At 40.9% G+C, this 21,657-nt stretch overlaps 1 protein-coding gene across 1 annotated transcript in view; it reads left to right on the forward strand.

Annotated features, from left to right (window-relative positions):
- The first annotated feature begins 296 nt into the window (after positions 1-296).
- The window catches only part of KLF5 (KLF transcription factor 5), a 28,745-nt gene continuing 7,384 nt past the window's right edge, over positions 297-21,657 (forward strand). Inside the window, exons 1-3 of the mRNA XM_089680365.1 lie at positions 297-626; positions 3,116-3,965; positions 10,273-10,332. Coding sequence (XP_089536491.1) covers positions 441-626; positions 3,116-3,965; positions 10,273-10,332 — 1,096 coding nt within the window. The 5' untranslated portion in view covers positions 297-440. The remainder of the gene's footprint in view (positions 627-3,115; positions 3,966-10,272; positions 10,333-21,657) is intronic.

A 21,657-nucleotide genomic window follows, 5' to 3' on the forward strand; every position in this document is an offset into this window, starting at 1 on the left:
TTCTGTACCCGGCTTCCCCTCACTGTGTCTGACGTGGTGATGTCTCCCCTTCCAGTATCAGCTCTGTGCTGCACCCTTGTATCCTCCATGTGCGTCCATACAATAATAATAACAGTCGTCCCTGTGTACCTAGTCCTTGTGCTCAGCTCTCACTTCAAGCCATCCCGGGTCTATTGGCGCTCTCCACCCTCCCCATCCACCTCACACCCACACAGAGGACCCTCCCCTCGCAGCGGATTGGCCGCCACAGTACCGAAGCCCCTCCCGCAGCCCGGCCCCGGAATAAAGTGGCCCACACACCCTGTACAGGTAGCATCACCGATCCGCTGACATTACTCCGCTCCACACCGTTCTGTCGCTTCTTCTCCCGGCCCGCGGCGGTCTCGCCCTCCTCCTCCTCCTTCTCGCCTGGCCTCTGCTGGACTTGCCGTACAGAGACTATGGCCACCACGGTGCTGACCATGAGTACCAGGCTGGGACGCTTGGACGAACCTGTCTTCACACAGCTCAAACCTGTGCTTGGGAATGGGGGGCAGCCGCCCACTAGAGGGGAGCCCTCCACCGGGGGAGCGGTGTTCGCCGAGGACATGAAGAGCTCCCGGATGTTACCCGATGACATGGCCCAGGTAAGGGACACTGAGGGACGGGGTCCGAGCACAGCACGTGTGACAGCCGCCTTCTCGCCTCTACACGGGGTCCTTCTTATCACAGGTGACAGGGGGCGCCACACCCCATAGTCTGCCCATCACACTACACAGGACAATGCCGGGGATCGGCCTGTCTATGGGAGCAACTGTCCGCCTGTCACCCACACACACACTGCTGTCCTGGAGGAGATCCACACCACACAACAGCTGGCCGAGCTAAATCCAGAGCGAGCGCACAGGCTGCGCCGTGTGTACGGGGATAGATATGGGGGGGGGGGGGGCATGGAAATAATAATTAGAGGGAGAAGAGGGTGCACGATACATACTGTCTTCCAACCACATGTCTATCTCATATGTGTTTATGTATGGGGGGGGGGGGGGGTGTATATATTCATTATTGTTGTTATCACATTTTATCTGTGTTATGATTGTCATTACATTCTTACTCCTTTCTTTCATTTTTCTTTCTTTCTCTCTCTCTCTCTCTCTCTCTCTCTTTTCTTTCTCTTTCACTCTTTCTTTTCTTTCTTGCTCTCCCTTTCTTTTCTTTCTCCCTTTCTTTGTCCCTCTCTTTTCTTTTTCCCTTTCTTTTCTTTCTCTTTCCCTCTCTCTCTCCCTTTCTTTTCCTTCTCTCTCTCCCTTTCTTTTCCTTCTCTCTCTCCCTTTCTTTTCCCTCTCCCTTTCTCTTTCCCTCTTTCTTTTCCTTCTCTCTCTCCCTTTCTTTTTCTCTCCCTTTCTTTTCTTTCTCTTTCCCATTTTCTCTCCCTTTCTTTTCCTTCTCTCCCTTTCTTTTCCTTCTCTCCCTTTCTTTTCCTTCTCTCCCTTTCTTTTCCTTCTCTCTCCCTCCCTTTCTTTTCCTTCTCTCTCTCTCTCCCTTTCTTTTCCTTCTCTCTCTCTCTCCCTTTCTTTTCCTTCTCTCTCTCTCTCCCTTTCTTTTCCTTCTCTCTCTCTCTCCCTTTCTTTTCCTTCTCTCTCTCTCTCCCTTTCTTTTCCTTCTCTCTCTCTCTCCCTTTCTTTTCCTTCTCTCTCTCTCCCTTTCTTTTCCTTCTCTCTCTCTCCCTTTCTCTCTCTCTCTCTCTCTCCCTTTTTCTTTCTCTCTCTCTCTCTCTCTCCCTTTTTCTTTCTCTCTCTCTCTCTCTCTCTCTCTCCCTTTCTTTTCCTTCTCTCTTTCATTCTTCCTTTCTCTCTCTCTCCTCCCTCCCTGTCACTACCTAACTGTTCCCATTCCTTGCCTGCTGTCTTTATCACCTCTCTTTCTCTCTCTGTCAGTATTATTACCCAAGAGTTGTCTCCTGATATAGTGGTGGGATGCAGGAGTAGTATAACTGATGTTGCCGATAGGATGTACACATCTTTTCCTGTCAATATGTAATCTGCATGCTCCGTCTCCCCACCACGCTGTATACCTCCCTACAACCACGAGCGGCCAGTGTTCTGTTTTTGGGAAGAGACGTTTTCCCTCCATGCTGCTTCCCAGTGAATTATTACACTTGTTTTCCATTTGTCAGCTGATTCATTTTGGAGAATGCTGAGGGGATTAGGAATGACTGAAGATTTTACAGTGCAAGGGGGAATGTAGCATTTGTCCATTGAAGAGTACATGATAAATGTTTTTCTGATGACTGTACTGGTAAGATCAGCCTGCAGCCACCCCCGGCCTACAATGCACCACTTGTGATCGGCAGATCTGCTTGATATGTATCTGGCCACAGAATATATATATACCACATAGGCAAAGATTACTTCTTCACTTTCTGCAATTAGTATTGTTTATTGAGAACTAAGCAGGTCATGTATAACCCTGAGAGCTTGTGTGGAGAACCAGCAATTACTCTCAGTGTTGAGTTGTATGAGGCCAAAGTTATATCCTTTTATCATCTTTAGTTATTGTAGGTATTTATATAGCACTGTCCATTTACATTCATATCAGTCCCTGCTCTCAAGGAGGTTCCATCTTCTTGAAGGTATGAAAAGAAAGACATAAAGTCCCTATCTCGTAAACACACTAGGGCCAATTCATTTACCAGTATTTCTTTGGAGTGAACAGGGAGAACATGCAAACTCCATGCAGTTACCATCCTAACTGGGATTCAAACCAGGGACCCCAGTGCTACAAGGCACAAATACCAACCACTGTATTGCCCCTCCTATTTACCCTTTACTTAATACCTCATATAAGTAAAGAAAAGGGAAACCTAATATTTGGTTGTCAATTAGTGACAGCTTCCATGTAGGGTACTCCAGTATATCTAGTTGGCTCCTCTAAACAAAAATTTGCAGGGGTTCATCCAACGTGCCGTCTTATTTATATTCTCTAATTGTCCCAATAGGATGTGTCTTGAGAAGTAAGAAAGGCGTGGATCAGGTATACCTGTTACAATATATGGTTATTATAAGTGGAATATAATTGGCACACAGCATGTTGTTGTACATGTAAATAATTGATGTTCTTCTTCTTTCATCTTCAGACTAGATGCGAAATGGATAAGTATCTTTCACCTCACCCAGCTTCAGTTTGCATGATCCAAGATCAGAAGAAATACAGGAGGGACAGTGCATCGGGTATTGATCAGTTCTTCAATGACAGCGATGGACTGCCTTACAGTATCAACATGAACGTCTTCCTCCCAGACATCACGCATCTCAGAACAAACTTGTACAAGGCTCAGAGGCCTACAGTCACCCACATTAAGACGGAACCTGCTTTCAGCCAGCAGAGCGAACCAGCGGTCACTCAGCCTCTTCCAGAATTCACCAGCATCTTCAGCAACCACCAGAACGCAGATCTAAATAACATTTACATCAAACAAGAGATGCCATCGCCGGAAATCCAGATCCCTGTCAACCACCAGCACGGTCAGCTGTACCAGTTGTTGAGTTCGTCAGAAATGGACCTAAGTTCCACAAACCAAACACCGGTGATGGACACTATGAGCAATGCTTCCTTGTCTGCAGAACTAACTGGATTCAACACACTCCCCACCCCTGTAACACAGACTGCAATGAAGCCATTTCAGGGCATTCCCCAATGTTCATATAATATGCATGGGCAGTTCATGCAACAGCAAGAAGGGACCTACTTCCCACCTTCTCCTCCCAGCTCAGAACCTGGTAGCCCAGATCGGCAAGCAGAAATGCTCCACAGCTTAAATCCACCACCTTCTTATGCAGCCACCATTGCTTCCAAGATGGCCATTCACAATCCGGCCTTAACTACTTCAGTGCAAATGGCACCAACTACCATTCAGTCTGTTCGCTACAACCGCAGAAACAATCCAGATTTGGAGAAAAGACGAATTCACTATTGTGATTATCCCGGTAAGCTGGGGTTTGTAGTTTAAAACATACTAAGATAATTTGAGATTGTTATATGTTAATTACTGACTATTAGTAAAGGATTCGTCTCTAAACTATTCAATTAATGTTTGCTATCAGGTGGGTAAAATTACACCTCTTCCTCCTTCGGGCTCTTGAATAAGGTCATGTCTGGCCGTATAGCCTAAATTCCAACTTATTGCCAATCCAGGAAGAGCACATGTATGTATGCATACGGGCATACAACTCTTGATGCAGAAATCTGAGAGCTGTACACCTGTATGCTAACGTGTTTACACAGGTACTTGCATATACAGGTGTATAGCCATACAGGGAGACACACCGGATATTACGGCATAAACCCTTTACATTTTTTCTATGTCTCTCACAGTTTGCTTTGCACTTGCCTCTGAACTTGCCAGCCCCACAAACTTCATTGTCTGATTGGAACTTTGGGAGTAGTGATGAGCTTGGGTGTGTTTGGGATAGGATCCAACCCCATATGTGCATGCCCACCAGGATGTTGTCACCTGTACAGGCCAGCCTTCTGCAGACTGGGCACTGCCTTGCCACAGCCCCATGTATACAAGGAGCGTGTATTCACAGGGCTTCAAGGTAGGGAATGCCCAAGCTGCACATGTTTGGCCCATACAGGTGACAGCTTCCTGGTGGGCTTCCACATGTGGGTTTGGATCCTAGTCCAAACATGCCTGAGCTCATCACTGATTGGGAGCAGCAAGGGAAGAAAACAGCTTCAAGGGTTTATCTACATTTTTATATCAGCTGGCCTAATCTTCGAACACAAAGCAAACCGTTTTGGGTTGAATTTATCATATAAGGCAGCACTCCAGGCTAGAAACAATATTTTTTTGGTAATGAATGCTTTTCAAAATGTAAATGTTGTGGTTTTGGTTTTAAAATCCTTTTTTGCTGAAGTTTATCTTCATTTTCTTTCACACAGTGCTGTCTGTCCTGTTAGAAAAGACCAAGTTATGGAAGGGATTCGGGGCCACACCTTTTGATGCTGTAGTATGCCATGGGACCTCTGAGGAGCTAGCATTTAGTACCTTCACTGGGGTTGTTGCAATAAAACAAGTAAATTCACTGATTTTAAGCTGAATTTAAGAAATAAGACAAAATGTAGCTTTGCAGAGCTGCTGATACTCAACCTACACCCCACAAGAACAGTTAATTGTGTGCTACAACAATGAAATGCTAGTTGGTCAAGGGATGGAGGTTAATACTTAACCCATCCCTTGGGTAAGCAAGTTTCAGCACTGTTCTTTTCTACATCGAAGCTTCAATCTGTGGGCGGTCTCTGCATCACCATGTACAATGCAGGAGGCAAGCATGTGAATGGAGCTGAGAGCACCTTAGGGAGGCAGTGGCAATGGATTGAAGGAGCCTGCCAGAGAGATACTCCTAGACTACATGAACATTTATTCCTTGTAGTAGGACCCAATGATATATTTTATCTAATTCCTGGAGTGTAGCTTTAACTGTTTCCCAAAACAGCTACATTTAAAGTGGTTGGAAAGGCTCCAGGTTTTTTACCTTTATACATTCTATGCATGAAGGTAAAAAAAACCTATTGTGTATAGCAGCCCCCCCTAGCACTTACCTGAGCCCCCTCCAGCGATGTTCACGAGATCTTTGGTTCTCTGAGGAATTTCACTCCTGATTGGCTGAGGCAGCAGCCAGTGAGCTAATCAGGAGAGGAAGGGGGCGGAGCTACTAACGTCAGCTTGTTCAATTAAGCTTTGACATAAAAAGAGATGGAATTGGGTTGGCTTCTCTGTAGAGCTGCACTAGATTTTGTACTCTGCTTTTAGTAAATCAGCCCCATAGTATACTCCTGTAATAAAAAAAAAACTGCCTGCCCACTATTTTTTTTTTTTTTTTTTATGTTGAATGTTCTACTTTGAAGTGCACACGTAGGCACCCCACTGCTGGCAGTCTGTCAGTTAAAGTTCATGTAAACCCATTTACTAGATTCTTGTCATCTTTAACATTTTATTGTAGGTTGAAAATCCAGTTTCATATTTCTGACAGTAGTTTTCATTAAAAAAAGTGCCTATTGATCATGCAGTGAAGATCTTTGTGCAGATACCTCCTATTAGGTGGCAGTTCTCTTCTCCTGTCCCCCATCTGTATTCCTATGTTATCCTATCACATAGGCTTGTGATGGAGACAACAAGTGTCTGTGTGAACGCACATTGCACTGTGTCACCATCAAAAAATTCACTATGGGAAATTTCATGCAACCATGATAGTTGTGGCTGTAGGAGGCCAGCAGCATTGAGATGCAACAAAAAATGAAAACAAGGTGAAAAAGGTATTTTATTAAAGAAAAAATATGTCAGTTTTTTCTGCTACACAGTGCTTTAGCAAATTAAATGTCATTCATTTAGGGTTTACATCTACTTTAGCCATGTCCTCAAACCCCACTGTGTCTTGGCATAAGCAATGTCTGGGCACAGTTTTAAACTATTTAGGACATACATATGTGCTGTGAGATGACACTAACAGTGGCACAACCGCTGCCATGTTAGAGCGGTGTCACCACTGTCATCTCTGCGGTTACCTGGCTTTCAAGTGGGGACAGACAATTATTGGGAAATTGAAGAGAAGATGTATTATCAGACAACATGCCTTGGCGATCAGCTTCCTTTATTCACATATCATAATTTGACACTGGATGTCTGATAGCACCAGTATGGTTTGGACTTTGTAAGTTGTGCATTAGTCCTGGTTAAAAAAGTGGAAATATTTTGTACATATTGTCTGATGTGTTCACCTTCAGAGATGTTTTGGAGGTCCTGCTTAGTTAGTCTGAAGTGTCATCATTTCTTATGTCTGCCAAATAATCCCCTTATTTCCTGCCAAAGTCTTGCTGTCAATCTTCTTCAAGTCTGATAATCCTCTCATAATACAGAAGTTTCGGGGTGTGGCCTCACAGAAGACCAGAGTCAGGGGCATAGGAGAGAAGCAGGTTTTAGAGTATAAAAATGATAGGCAAGTGATCAAGTATTATTACACTTTGATCATTAATAACTGTGCATGCTCGTGTACAATCAACGCAGTGCAAAGGACAGTTTTTTAAAGTAGATGTAGGGCCCTTTCTAAATGACGTTTAGTTTGCTAAAGTACTGTGCATCATAAACAGTTGCCACATGTTTAAAATAAAACCTTGGATTTTACTTTATTGCATCACAATGCTGATGATCTGTTGCAGACTCTTAGCATTCTCTTCCCACTTCCTGCACTTCCGCTTTATGCGTTGCCTGCATTGCATTTCCTGATGGTGACAACAGTGGACCAAGCCTGTGTAATGTGTGTTGAAAAGGTTGCTTGTAGTCAGAAGCCCATGTGCTAGAGTGACAATGCAGGAGCACAAATGGGAGACAGGGCAGAATGTTGTCACTCAATAACAGGGAGTGTCTGAACAAGGACCTTCATGATGGGATCAAAAAGTATTATTATTATTCAGATTTTAAAAATTACTTTTTAAAATTACATTGCCATGTTAAGCATTATATGAATGATGATGTTAGTGGTCGAGTTTAAATATACTTTCACCCCTTGGCACTGGCTCCCACTGGCCCTGTATAGGCTTGTAAAAGATAGGAAGTGGGTGTAAGCTCCCTAATCATGTGATCACTATGATTTGGTGGTCACAAGGGTCACATGATAGGGAGACCCTCTCACTGGCTCCTGATTGTAAATGTTGACTAGGAGCTGTTGGTGTCAGCTTACAGTACAGAACATTGGGGTCGGCTGACACATATATGCGTACAGCCAGGGCTAAGGCCCACTTGCTGTGCTGGTATTCATGTGTTACTCTGGCAGGAAGGGGTTAATTTTGCTTCAAAAATAGAGAATTGTGAAATATTGTCTGCAACAGGAAGCATATATGTGTATACTAAAATAACTGTCTGTATACAAATCCTTCTGCAAGAGCCAAGGGTGTGTCATTGCCTAAATCATGTTTGTCCATGCTCTTAATCTGGACTTGGTGTAGGCCAAAGTAGCGATAATGTGGCTGCTTACACAGCTGACATGTGAGTGCATTTTAAAAAAAAACAAAAAACATTTGATTTAAAGGGCTTTACACTTCTCATGTAAACATTGATTCCCACTATGGATGGAGATCGACAACAAAGTTGTGAAAGTGTGGGTAAGGTAAAGATGGGTCTCTTGAGTGAGGCAAAGATGTTTTTCTTGAGTAAAGTAAAGGTAGGTGGGTTTCTTGGGTAGGGTAATAGTGGATCTCTTGGGTAAAGTACTGTAAAGATGTGTCTCTTGGGTAAGATATCAGTGGGTCTCTTGGGTAAGGTATCAGTGGGTCTCTTGGGTAAGGTATCGGTGGGTCTCTTGGGTAAGGTATCGGTGGGTCTCTTGGGTAAGGTATCGGTGGGTCTCTTGGGTAAGGTATCGGTGGCTCTCTTGGGTAGGGTATCGGTGGGTCTCTTGCTTTAGGGTAAAGGTAGGTGTTTTGGGTAGGGTAATGGTGATTCTCTTGGATAAAGTAGGGTTGGTCTCTTGGGTAAATTAAAGGTGGGTTTCTTGGGTAAAGTACTGTAAAGGTGGGTCTCCAGAAAGGTATCCGTGGGTTTCTTGGTTTAGGGAAAAGGTGGGTCTCTTGGGTAATGTAAAAGTGAGTGGTTTTGTATCTTAGGATGAATGGTTAGTTGTAAACCCCTCATAAGGCTCATAAGTCTTAACCACTACCCAGCCTTTTAAACTCATGTTTCTAAACCACAATAAAAGTAGGGCCTTGTGGAAGGAAGGTTAATTTTTTTATAAATCTGGTACCAAGGAAGGGCTAAAGTTTTTTTGTCTTGTAATAGTGTACGTTTTATGGGTATTCACAAAATATCAAGAACACCATTTGCATTATGTGACTATTTTGATTTTCTGTACAGGGAAATTTAGTATGATGTAAATCTATATCTTATGGGGGCACTGTAAATAGCTATCCCACTTTACAGCTTTAGTGCCATTTCATAGGAGCAACAATAGTCTTTGTGTAGTTGTACATTCAATGAAAATACAGTTCTCTTTCATTTTCATACATTTTTAATTTAAACGTTAATGCATTAATATTTCATCCCCGTTGTAAGCAAAAACGTCTACTATGAACAAATGGAGTCAAAGTTTAGGCCAATGGGATTATTTACTAAAACCGGTGAGTGCAAACTCTGCTGCAGCTCTGCATAGAAACCAGTCAGCTTCCAGGTTTTATTGTCAAAGCTTAATTGAACAAGCTGAGGTTAGAACCTAATTGGCTAATGTGATTCTGATTCAAATTCTGAGTGCTCCAGTTTTAGTAAATCTACTCCAATTTTACATGTTATCTTAGGGAACAGAGCTTCTTCCAGATATAGAAGTGGTTTTGATGCAAACTATTTTTGGCCCAGCTGATGCTTTCACAGTGTATGGAAATGAAGATACCGGAGTATACAGTTTTTGAACACCAGACTCTATGGAAATGTTTACATAGTATTCCATTTTTTTTTTTTTATAATGAGTTCAGAGATGGACTGGTACCTATTCACAGAATGTAGGATGAATTATGTTTTGTGCATATTACATAGCCGAAAAAAATCCTTTGGGGGATAGTTATGGCCCAAAAACAAACTATTCCTATTTACCTTTATGGCCATGTTATTGTACGTTTGTAGCAATCTGGAAATGATCAGTTAGAGATAGCCTGTACCTTTTTATTGCTGATATTAAATGTTAATTAATGAATCATGCTGGTTTATTCGGCTCCATTCAGGCAGGCTAATAAAGAGGGAAAGCTCAGTGACATAGTATTGTGAATCAGAAAACGACAATGAATTTAATAGACTCTGGAAAGAATGCAGTAAATTTCAATGTAACAATCCCTACTTTCCTTTTGGCACTGGCCAAGTAACGATAAACTGTGCTGTACTGGAATCTTCCCAGGTATTTTTAGAATGCAAGAATGCAGATGAATATGTGTGCCTAGGAATAACTCTGATAAATAAGTCGACATAATATGAATAAATATATACACACATCCTGACAAACTCCATCTGTTGTAAGGTTAATGAAGGCAGTTGGTCTTTCTATTCGGGACAGTGAAGGAATGTTTTCCTGAATGTGTGATACATTTCTATAGACTGTGCAGTTTTTTACGCCTGTTTACTAGCGACCGGTGAGGTCTGTTCTGTATTTTACAAAACTATTGACATTTTTTTTTTTGTCTTTTTGACTTTAGAAAAGAAATGACTGTTTTTTTTTATTGTATTCAGCATGCACTTCTTTTGTTTTCTTATTCCAGGCTGCACAAAGGTGTATACAAAGTCATCCCATTTGAAAGCTCACCTGAGAACACATACTGGTATGTGCATTTCATGTTCATTTTAATGGCTGAGTAAATATTATTCATAGAAACCTTCCCTTTTTGAAGTTTGTGTATTCAGTAGTCCCCCACCACCACCACTTTAAATCACCCATTCAGGGCTAATTTAGTCAGGTACTTTTTTAACTGCAAGAGTTAAAATAAATCACCTAGCTCTATATGTGTGTCCAACAAGGATATACTTAGAGATCCTGCTGCCTTGTGTCCATATGCATGATAATACCTTTTCTCTACTGGCTCCGCCTCTCTTATCCACATGATTATTTATGCATTACTAATGACGAGTAACTTGGTTTGCAAAGTAGCAGATAACATATTTTTTTTGTCCTTCTATCTATATATATATATATATATATATATATATATATATATATATAGTATATACTGCAGAGAATCGGAATTTTAATTAATCCTGAATTACACGATTCATTGTTGATCAAACAAGTCTACAGACAAAAATAAGTGTTATTATAACTTAGGGGAGCCCCAAAACATCACAACTGAGTTACCTGAGCTGCAAAGAGTCCTGTGACTCCTCTGTAGAATAAAATAACCCAACAGGAAGATTTGTCATTCTGCACTGTATATTGTAGTTGGAGGAATCTGTTCAGCCTGCAGGATGAATGAAAAAATTCTAACATGGTATGTTGTAATAGTTCTGAAGAACAGAAATCAGTTAACTGAGCATTTTTTAAAAATTACTTGCCGCATATTTGTGTACTCCTTGTATTTCATATTCATTCGTCCTGTCTTTTTGTAGTGCTTTTAGTGATGGCTGTCTTTTTAATTTGCTTTCGTCTGTTTTACCAATAAAGTTATTTGAAAGGGTGTTGTAATCCACCTTGCAAACAAAGATTCATTTTAAAAACAACTAGAATATGTGCTTTGTATTGGCCACCATTTCATCTGTTTTTTTTAATGACCATGCTGTCACTGAAGCTTGAGGCAGTTGTAGCCTTGGAGACCCAATATGGGAACTTCCAAACCAGAAGATCAAAGCAAAGTCTACACTTTGTAGTATCACATGTTGGGCTACTCTGCTCTTGTTCCACAAGTTTGAATAACCTCTTCTATATATGTTATTAGAGGGATTTAATACTGGGGTGTGATGCACAACTGCCTTACTCTCATGGCTAAATGTACGTTTTTGGCTATGCTGGCCTTGTACAACCTCCTAATATTTTAATGCATGATCTTGACCTTATTAATAAAAGAAAATTGCCATATGGCCAGAGTTAATAGTCTTCCTTCCTTACACTCACATTTTAAAGAATATATATATCATATAAACTTAGTTTAGAAATTATGTAATTGGTAGTATATTAAGGTTTTATGAACAAGTTAATGGAAGTTAAGGTGCCCACAGTCATTAGATGACAGTCTCCCAATAGGGCTTTCAAAACCTTGTCTGACCAGTATTGTTTTTCTTCTGATAAGCTTGTGTTTTCAGCACCCCTCCCCTGCCATATTGACTTAAAGTGGTTGTAAAAGCTGAAAGTTTTTTACACTAATGCATTCTCTACATTAAGGTAAAAAAAACTTCCAAGATTACTTACTTGGGCCTGATCTCAATCCAGTGCCATGCCCAAGAGCAACATCGCTGCTCTCGCTCCTCACTGGACATGGGGGCAGCAGCAGGAGTGATTGGCTCCTGCTGTCAGTCAAATCCAGTAAGGAGGGAGCAGGAGACAGGGCCAAACCACACTCTGTGTGTCTATAGACACACAGAGCATAGCTTGGGAGCGAGCCCGAACTTCTGCCCCTGTTAGCAAGCGCTTGCTATGGGGGCAGACACTAAAGAGGAGTGTACAACACCAGCAAGGGGACCCCAGAAGAGGAGGTTCGGGGCTGCTCTGTGCAATACCATTGTTATTTTAATAAAAATATATCCTTTAGTAATCTTTAAAACACATTTATCTTATATGAACATTCATATCTAGGGATATACTGATTTGTACAGATGACTGAAGGTGGTTGGATTGTGCCTGCACATCTGACCACCTTTTACTCTCTATAACCAGTTTTTTCACTTGGCAGGAAGACCACTATTATTGGGTGTTTTTTTAATTAATCAGCTCAAAAGCAGGGGGCAGTTGGCACATTGGGTGACTATTTGTGTTTAGTCTTATGGAGAAAGATGGGGCAACAGTTTAACAGGAGGAAAATCCTTAGTGACCAGACAATATTTTTACACTGGTCTGATCGCTGTTCTATATGATGACCCTTGTCTGCGTGTACCTAATAGACATTTAGAGCTAGTTCGATCCTTCATCATATTTCTAATTCCATGCCGATAGATTTGAGAGGACAATCATTCAATTCACCTATGGTGACTATACAGTTTTTGTGGGAGGTCCCAACCTTGATTGCTGGTCAGTATAATAGCTGTTGTCCTCCAGAAATCAACTGCAACAGTATGTACAACAGACACCAAAACAGTTGCATTTTATAAATCCCTTTACTTGGCTACTTAGTGGTATTACTTTAATTTACAACACAGTCATGCTATAATAGCTGTAGGAAATATATAGAAGTTCCAATAATTTTTCAGATACTGTAATATTTAGATATGGGGTAAAAATGGAATGAAACGCAATTTTGATTATTTCAGATAAGATTTGTGCTATCTCTGCAGAATCTTTCCGTTCGGATATCCTTTGAGAAGATGGAAATGAGTTCAGTTAAAGCCACCACCCTGTCAGACAAACCCACCTTTTTATTGCTATGGGCAAAATTTCTTGTTTTAGGCAGTCCATTTAAATGGCATTGTTTTTGTGTGTAAAGAGGGTATCTGAAAGCTGGAGGTTACTATGGAAATTCTAACTTTGATAATTGAAGCAGTTATCTCTAACAGCCACTGTAAAAAAATAAAAGAACTAGAACAAAGGTCTGTTTAGCAGACTGTTACCATGCTAAACAAAAGTGTTCTAAGCAATATGTGTTTTCATAATCCCAGCTTAAACATATTGCTATACAGTGTCCCACACAGTTATTGAGTCATTCCTTTATCTACTACCCTTGGCTCAGCAGAGATCATGGCTAATTTATGGGATTAGCAAAAACCTATTCTTCTGGATGTCTCTACACTACTACACAGACAAGAAGTTAGTGTCTGAAAAAACCTTTTAGTCTTCTCCCTTCAAGGAAGCATCTCATTTACCATTCAAAATAATATACTGTATACTTTATATACAGTATATATAATTAGTGTAATTTTTTTTTTGCGTATATGCCCAAAACTAACCCTAGGTGCTGTAATCACTTGAGCTTGACCATTGTTTTATGCACTGGTCTAAACTGTGAAAAAAGTAAGTGATATGCTAGGTTTAGGCTGAATTATTCATGGGGGTTGTACACTTCCTAATGTCTTCTCTAATTAACCTTAACAAGTTTAGGTTTCATCAATCAATCGATGTTTAAACAGTGTGCACAATGGTTCTTAGCACTTATGACTCCATGTTTGTTTTTCTGTTGAGGTGACAAGCCATTTCCAAACCTTTTTTTTACATATTACATAGCTATTTCATATCTGCTTTTATTTTTTAGTACAACTAGAAACCTTTTTTTTTTTTTTTTTTCTTTTTAATCTTTAAAACACTATTATTAAACTAAGTTGCCTTCAAAGCAAATCCTATATTAATAAGATGGAACCATGCAATGCAATTTAACAAAGCTTTGTTTAATAGGTCTTAAATGGCCTTGGGGTATTCACCAGTCCTGTTTATCTGGCCAAACTTGTTCTATAGTAATCGCTGACTATTCAAACTGCATTTTCTACCTAATCTTCGTTTCATGACAATGCCTTTAAATCACCTGTGAATGATAACCTCCCTTTACAATCTGTCATTTTAAATAAAATAAAAGGCCCGGAGCAAAGTTTGTCTGGTGTAAGGAGTCAAAACACTTTCAGAATTTCTTTTGTATCAAAAACCCCTTCGTCTTTTATTATTTATTCAACCTTGTTGGTCCTTTCAATCAGTTTGAATAGCTCCTAATAGATTTTGTTTCAGAACAAACACAGACAAGCTCTAATGCTCTCTTTAGCTGGGAGAATCCTAGTTCTATGGAGTCTTCAGGATTTCACTAAGAACTAAGCTGGCCAGTTTCTTGGCAGAACTCAGCTTCTTGGGAACATTTTGTTCATTGCAAAATAGCTTTACAACATAGCAGCTTAAAAAGACATAATTACAGAACCTCATCAGAGAGGCTGTTCCTCTAAATAAAATAAATTACCTCCCAATGGAAGAAAGCCGATCTAAAACCAGAGCAGGAGTGAAAGGATGACATGTGATTTAATGTAGTGTTCAGTTGCATTATTTTATTACCATTTCTATAATGTGAGAATATGACTTTTTCCATTACTTGGTCATTGTGCAGTTCATTCCAGTTTGTCCACAAATAAAAAGCCATATAAATATCACATTCATTCTTTAACAAGAAATATGAGATTTTCTGTTTATAGAGTTCCAGTATATTTTGATGTCCTATACAGATCGTACAAATATAAAACATACTGCTTATATCTAAACATATAACAAATTAGCAATAGACACAGGGATTGTTTTACTAAAACTGGAGAGTTAAAACTCTGGTGAAGATATGCATAGAAACCAATCGGCTTCCAGTTTTTTGTGTGATATTAAAGGTAAGTTTTTTTTTTTTTGTTTGTTTTTTTTAAAATAACAAACATGTCATACTTACCTGCTCTGTGCAGTGATTTTGCACAGAGAAGCCCCGATCATCCTCTTCTCGGGTCCCCTACTGGTGCACATGGCTCTCCCTCCTGCAGTGCCCCCACAGCAAACAAGTTTGCTATGGGGGCTCCCAAGCAGGCTTGCTTCCGAGCTGCTGCTCTGCATGTCCCTTCCCACACAGAGCTGTTACTCAGCCCTGTCCTTTCTCTTCTCTCCACATTGGCTTACTGGCTGTGATTGACAAGGAGGAGGGAGAGTTCCCGGAGAGCCGAGGCTCTTGTGCACAGCGCTGGATCACAATGGGGCTCATCTAAGTATTGGGGGGGGGGGGGCGCTGCTGCAGACAAAAGCTTTCTTCCCTTCATGCATACAATGCATGAAGGTAAAAACCTTAAACCTTTACAACCACTTTAACTGAACAAGCTAAATTTATAACCTGGTGCTGCCCTATGGCTTTAGTTTCACACAAGTTTAATTGCTTAGTAGCTTCAGCCAGTTTAACATAATCATTGTATCTAGCAGTAATGAATGTTAGGTGTAAGCCTGTTTTTTGGGAGGCTGCAAAATGTTAGGGGAACACAGTTCTCTGCAGTAGATTAACCCCCTATTGTTAAATTCCCCATCAACAAGAGGTTTATCTCACATTTCTGAGCTTTTGAACCGATTTACAAATTCTGGGAGATGCAAAGTCTAATACGTTAAGAAACCCAATCTCTGGTTATTTCTACAAGCATGTTGGAGAAGACTGGGGAATTAAATACAATTTTCCAGCCAATCTGATTAACTCTGTATCCAGACTTTTAGTCACAAGTTGTTCGTTAAATTTGACAACCATTTAGTTGGCCTGTCCAACAATAATCTGCCCCCCATAGTGTTTAAATGACTGATATTTAATTTCAATACAGAAATGTCCACCCTAATGATTCCGTACATTTTATGAAAATCCTAGAGGTCCTTACAATAAAACTTTTTGTAACTTATGTGGTTCAAAGTACCTATAATACTTGAAATAACAAGGGACAACTATAGTTAACATGTGGTGCAATGAATAGCTGGAAGTCTGCAGGATCCAAGCCCTTCCCTAATTTGCTATGATTTCAGCAGTACATTGCTGTAGTGCAGCGTTGGTATGTTGGCAACCAGTAACGTTTAATTTAAATGAGGTAAGAGTATTTTTTTGATTCTTCATATAAGTCTGCAATTTCTGTCCTAGTGACCTGTGTACATAATTGCAAATATGTAATGATGATGTAGTTGGTAAGATTTTCTGTGACTGTTGCATTCTTAAAGGGAAGATAGGTACTTTTTCCACCGTTTTTATTACTGCTTCATTTATTTGAAGTGTGAATTCTCATGTAGCTGAAGGTTAAGGTAAACGTCATCCCTATTGTTTGTATGTGTTAAGAACAGGAGATACCTGGACTTCATCAAGTTACCTGCCAGTTATGTTTTATTAACACACTTGCAGGTGATTTAACAATGATGCTTTCTCATATAATGACAGCAGTGGGTTGTGTCGACAGTATCCTGCATTATATTTCTTTGCCATCATAGATTTGGTGAGTTCTAAAAATACATGGCACTTGGAGCAGAAATAGCTTATGCAATAGCCAAGGCTTTAACTTCTGAAACCTTCAGTCATTGCATAATGTATTTGTTAACAAAGCACAATACAATTTTAGCTGCCAGTTAACTAATGCAAGGAACTGCAATATACACAGATGTCAAGATTTCAGCCTTGAGACCTCCAAGACCAATCTTTTTGTGCTGCTCCCTAAAGTCCTAGCTCTTTGTGATCCCAGAGCTATAAACGTCAAAGAGAAATAAGCATATGTAATGTAAAAAAATGTCAACTGACCACTATAATTGGGGTTGATTTAATAAAGGCAAGAAGACTGTTCACTTTGCAAGGAAAGCTTCCCCAGAGCTTAGTGAATGAAGCGAATCTCTGCTGACTTCCACCATCCAATCCTGTGCAAGCAAAAGGGCTGTTTTTTATTTTCCTTGCATGTGACTGGGTATTTGTTGCAAAGTGAAATTTCACCTCATTTACAAAGCTCTGGAGAAAATTCCATAGCAAAGTTAACAGTCAACCCTGTTGCTTCCCTTTTATTAGAAAAAAAAACACAAAGGGAAATATGTATTCCCCCCCCCCCCCAAATATTTGAGTAGCCCCAGGCTTTAGCCATTGTTAATTTTCCCCAAAATACAGAGCCTCCACAATTCTTACATATTGATGCAATGGTTATTTTATACCTGGCGGACCTAATGCTGCAACTTAAGACCTTCTATCTTCTCTACTTTGAAACACTTGCTGATCACCTAGCAGGAACAAGTGCAACTTATGACTTGAGGATAACTTGCTGCTTCTTTTGGCAGCACAAGATAGCTGAATCGTGTTACTGCACTTTAGCAAGCTAGTACAGCTATGTCGAGGAGAAAAAAAAATTTGGCGCTGTGCCATGATGTCATTAATAGTCTAACTTGTTCAGTCTTGATTGCAAGCTCTTAAAGACTGCACCTGTAAAGATAAGTAGATTTGTCAATTGCAGCAACCTTTGTAGATGAGCAACTCGTCATAGTTCTTCAGCCTCACACCGCTGTATTGAAGGGATAGAATGTTGGTGTACGCTGGTATATATTGTAGAAGTGTGTTTGTTTATTAACAGTGTAATTAGAGTGTGCTAATTAAGACTGCCATTAGTGGCTGAAATGTTGATTTATTAAATAGATTCACTATTGCACAAGCTCCTTCAAATGCAGCTGACTGTGAGATAATGTTTCCAGACACAAATGTGCAATTTACACTTGTGTGTGTGTGTGTGTGTGCATTTGTGTACATATACACATATTAGGGCCAATTAAGCAGTACGTGTGGGAGAAATCCCATGCAAACATAAGGAGAGAATACAAACTGTAATCTGATGGTGTCCAGAGCCCTAATTTTCCCCCCAGCTCGTGCCCCCCCCCCCCCCCGACTTCTCCATCGAGACCAACACCACCACCATCAGTCCCACCCCGCAAGCCAGAGTACTAGGTGTCATCCTAGACTCCAATCTGTCCTTCCAGCCCCAGGTCCGATCGCTGTAGACTTCACCTCCGCAACATCTCCAAGATACGCCCGTTCCTAACCTCGGAAACCACTAAGCAACTCATTCACTCTCTTATTATATCACGCCTCGACTACTGTAACTCCCTCCTCATCGGCTTACCTCACGGCAGGCTATCCCCGCTTCAGTCTATCCTGAATACTGCGGCCAGACTCATCCACCTTAATAACCACTCCGCATCCGCCACCCCCCTCTGCCAATCCGTCCACTGGTTTCCGATTGCCCAATGGATAAAATTCAAAATGCTTACATTGACGTACAAAGCTGTTCACAATACTGCCCCAAACTACATCACCGATCTTGTATCCAAATACCACCCAAAACGTACTCTCCACTCCTCACAAGACCTCCTGCTCTCTAGTTCCCTTGTCTCCTCCTCCCATGCCCGTCTCCAGGACTTCTTCAGGGCTTCCCCTATCCTCTGGAACTCCCTACCCCAATCCATCAGACTATCACCTACTCTCCTCACCTTTAGGCGCACTCTGAAAACCTATCTCTTCAGGGAAGCCTACCCCGCCCTCAGCTAATTACCGATCTCCTCCACTCTTCCTACCATTCCATCCCTAACAGCTATTTCCTTCTGTACCACTATCCCCTCCCTCCTAGATTGTAAGTTCCAAGGAGCAGGGCCCTCGAACCCCTCATGTATTGAATTGTATTGTTACTGTACTGTCTCCCATTATAATGTACAGCGCTGAGCAAACTGTTGGCGCTATATAAATCCTGTATAATAATAATAGTGTTCTAGACTATTATTATTATTATTATACAGGATTTATATAGCGCCAACAGTTTGATTAGCACTTTACAATATAATGGGAGACAATACAGTTCAATACAAGAGGGTTAGGAGGGCCCTGCTCCTTGGAGCTTACAATCTAAGAGATGACATCAGTCCTCAACTGCTCATTAGTGGATTGGCGGAATGCAGGTGAAGTTATGGCATGGCTCACATACAACTTTCCGTATGTTGGTATTTATTGGCCATCAGTTTACACAATAACCTTGATAACGATTATCAGGTTTAACTGACAACGGTAGCCAGTAAACGCCCAACTGTTTGTGAGAAGGCTTTTCTCTGTACCTGATTTGTTGCCAAAAGTTTCCTGTGTCAGATATACTGGGAGAGTGGTCTTTTCACACTGACAAGTCCCTAGAAGTATCGGAATAGAGTGTGGAGGGGGCACACTGACAGCAGTGAACTTCTACACAGCATAAGTCTGTTTTGTGAAAGCGCGTGCATGACGTTTCTGGCTTGGAAAGAAACAAGCAGAGTGTACTATTTGGCTGTAGTTTGGTACCAGTTTCCTCCATGCTGTTTTCCTTGAACAGTGCTGACATTTTAACAAATGCCATAGAAGTTCCTGTGAAGTGGAGGAGTAGCTGCATTTTGCTGCACAGTTAAATCGCTGTTTTGATTCAGTCGTCATGTTCCAGTAACTGAGCTTAAACACATTACTCTTTGAAGAATAGTATTTTTGATTTAACACTCTGGACATTTCATGAAAAGAAAAAAAATGTGTTTTAGAATTTTCTGGAGAAGAATCAAAAACTCCAGTGTGTTTTATTCAGGTCATGGTATAGGTAGAAGAAGATGGTGACATTCACCTATCCAAGTTCAGCTGAATATGACTAACTCTAGTCTGGTTTGTTTTTGTACGGTAAGGATTTTTTTAATATGCATTCACACGGCCTTTTGTGGCCCTACATAGGCTATTTCTTTGGCAGGTATTGCCAGGTGCCCATGTTCAGCTTTGGACAGGAAGCTTGTAAAGTTCAATGACAGGCTGATACTGTCTAGAGTGGACGCATGTGGCTAAGGATGGATGGGCAGCATTGTACAAAGACTGCATCCAGAGATGCTCATCTGTCCCAAACCACAGGTAATTGCTCCAGGTGCAATAATATGCAGACAGCTGAAGTGCCTGTCACTGATTTTTCCAGGCTGAGCAGCCACAGCTGAACATATATGCTACAGAAATATACAGATCTGGGCAGTGTATGGCCATTAAATTCTGACACCAACTTAAAACATTACAGGTAAAAACACTGAAAAAAAAAGTAACTTGCTAGGGATTTGATACTCTAGAAAGTGTCAATTTCCCAGCATAGCCCCTCCCTCATTGTACATCTTAGTCCCATACTGATCTGGGCGTGTCTAATTACTGTCTGTGCTGGCACAGCTCCTTCTCCACTCTCCTAATTTCTCTACATAACCTTTCTATGTAGCTGTTGGGGAAGGATCAAAAGGGAATACTATAGAGCAGGGATCTCCAAACTGCGGCCCTTTGCTAGCCTTTTCCTTGGGGTGCTGTTCCTCCCAATTATATGAGGCACTATTCCTCCCACTGACACCAGCAATGGGGCACTATTTCTTCCATTGATACCAATGATTGGTACTATTCCTCCCACTAATACCAATGATGGGACACTACTCTTCCATCTGCTGACCACCAACCCTGAGGCCATGTTTATTTTCATTGATGCTGGGCCCGGGGCATTTTATACCCCCACTTGCCACGACCCGGCCCTCCTAAATCCTGAAGGACAGTAAATTGGCCCTTTGTTTGAAAAGTTTGGAGACCCTTGCTGTAGAGTGTCACTTAAGTGACAAGTCTGAACCTGTGGGGCTGCTGACAGTATTTCCAAGGGAGGCTTTTACAGGTAAATAATGTGCCTAAAATACGTCAAGTGCACATAATCTTATTGGAAAATTGTTGTTGAAATGAATAATCCTGCAAAAAAAAAAACCCCATTGCTCTTAATTAATTAACCACCTCCCGTCCGGCCGTTGTATATAAACGTCCGGATGGTGGCAGTGCAGGGGCGGGTGGCTGTTTATAAACGTCCTTCCCGTCCCCTGCTTGTGTGCGCTCCCTGGGAGTGCGCAGCACTGCGATCCGGTGCCCGCTGTGTCCTCTGGACACAGTGGAACACCGATCGTCGTACGGGACCTCTGTGCGAGGTCCTGATCATGTGATCACTGATTGGCCAATCAGTGATCACATGCAAAGTAGTAAGCAAGATGTCACTTCTGACATCATTGCTTACTACATGTGAAATCTGTGAATGATCAGAGGTCACACAGTACAAGGCTATTCACAACAGCCTTGCACCATGTGACAAGCTGAGGAGAAATGATTGCTTTTACAGCCATTATGGGTGTAAAAGCAATCAGTGTAAAAAAAAAAAAAAACATCACCCCCCACAAGTAGTACAAAGTAAAAATGTTTTTTTTTTTAATTATAATTTTTGATTATAAACTAATTTGGGTTATTTTTTTGTTTTACTAAAAAGATAACTGAATACATTTTTGCCAAGTTTTATGATGAAATATTATTTATTTGCAAAATTGTATAAGAAAAACACTTTTTTTAAAAAAAAATTGAACTTTTTAATTTATATAGCAAAAAAATAAAAATCCCAGTGGTGCATAAATACCACCAAAATAAAGCTTTATCTGTCTCAAAAAAATGCTAAAAAATTAATATGGTACAGTG

The sequence above is a fragment of the Staurois parvus genome, unplaced genomic scaffold, assembly GCF_062004578.1.
Source record: "Staurois parvus isolate SC_StPar_1 unplaced genomic scaffold, SC_StPar_1.0 ptg000243l, whole genome shotgun sequence".
NCBI lineage: Eukaryota > Metazoa > Chordata > Amphibia > Anura > Ranidae > Staurois > Staurois parvus.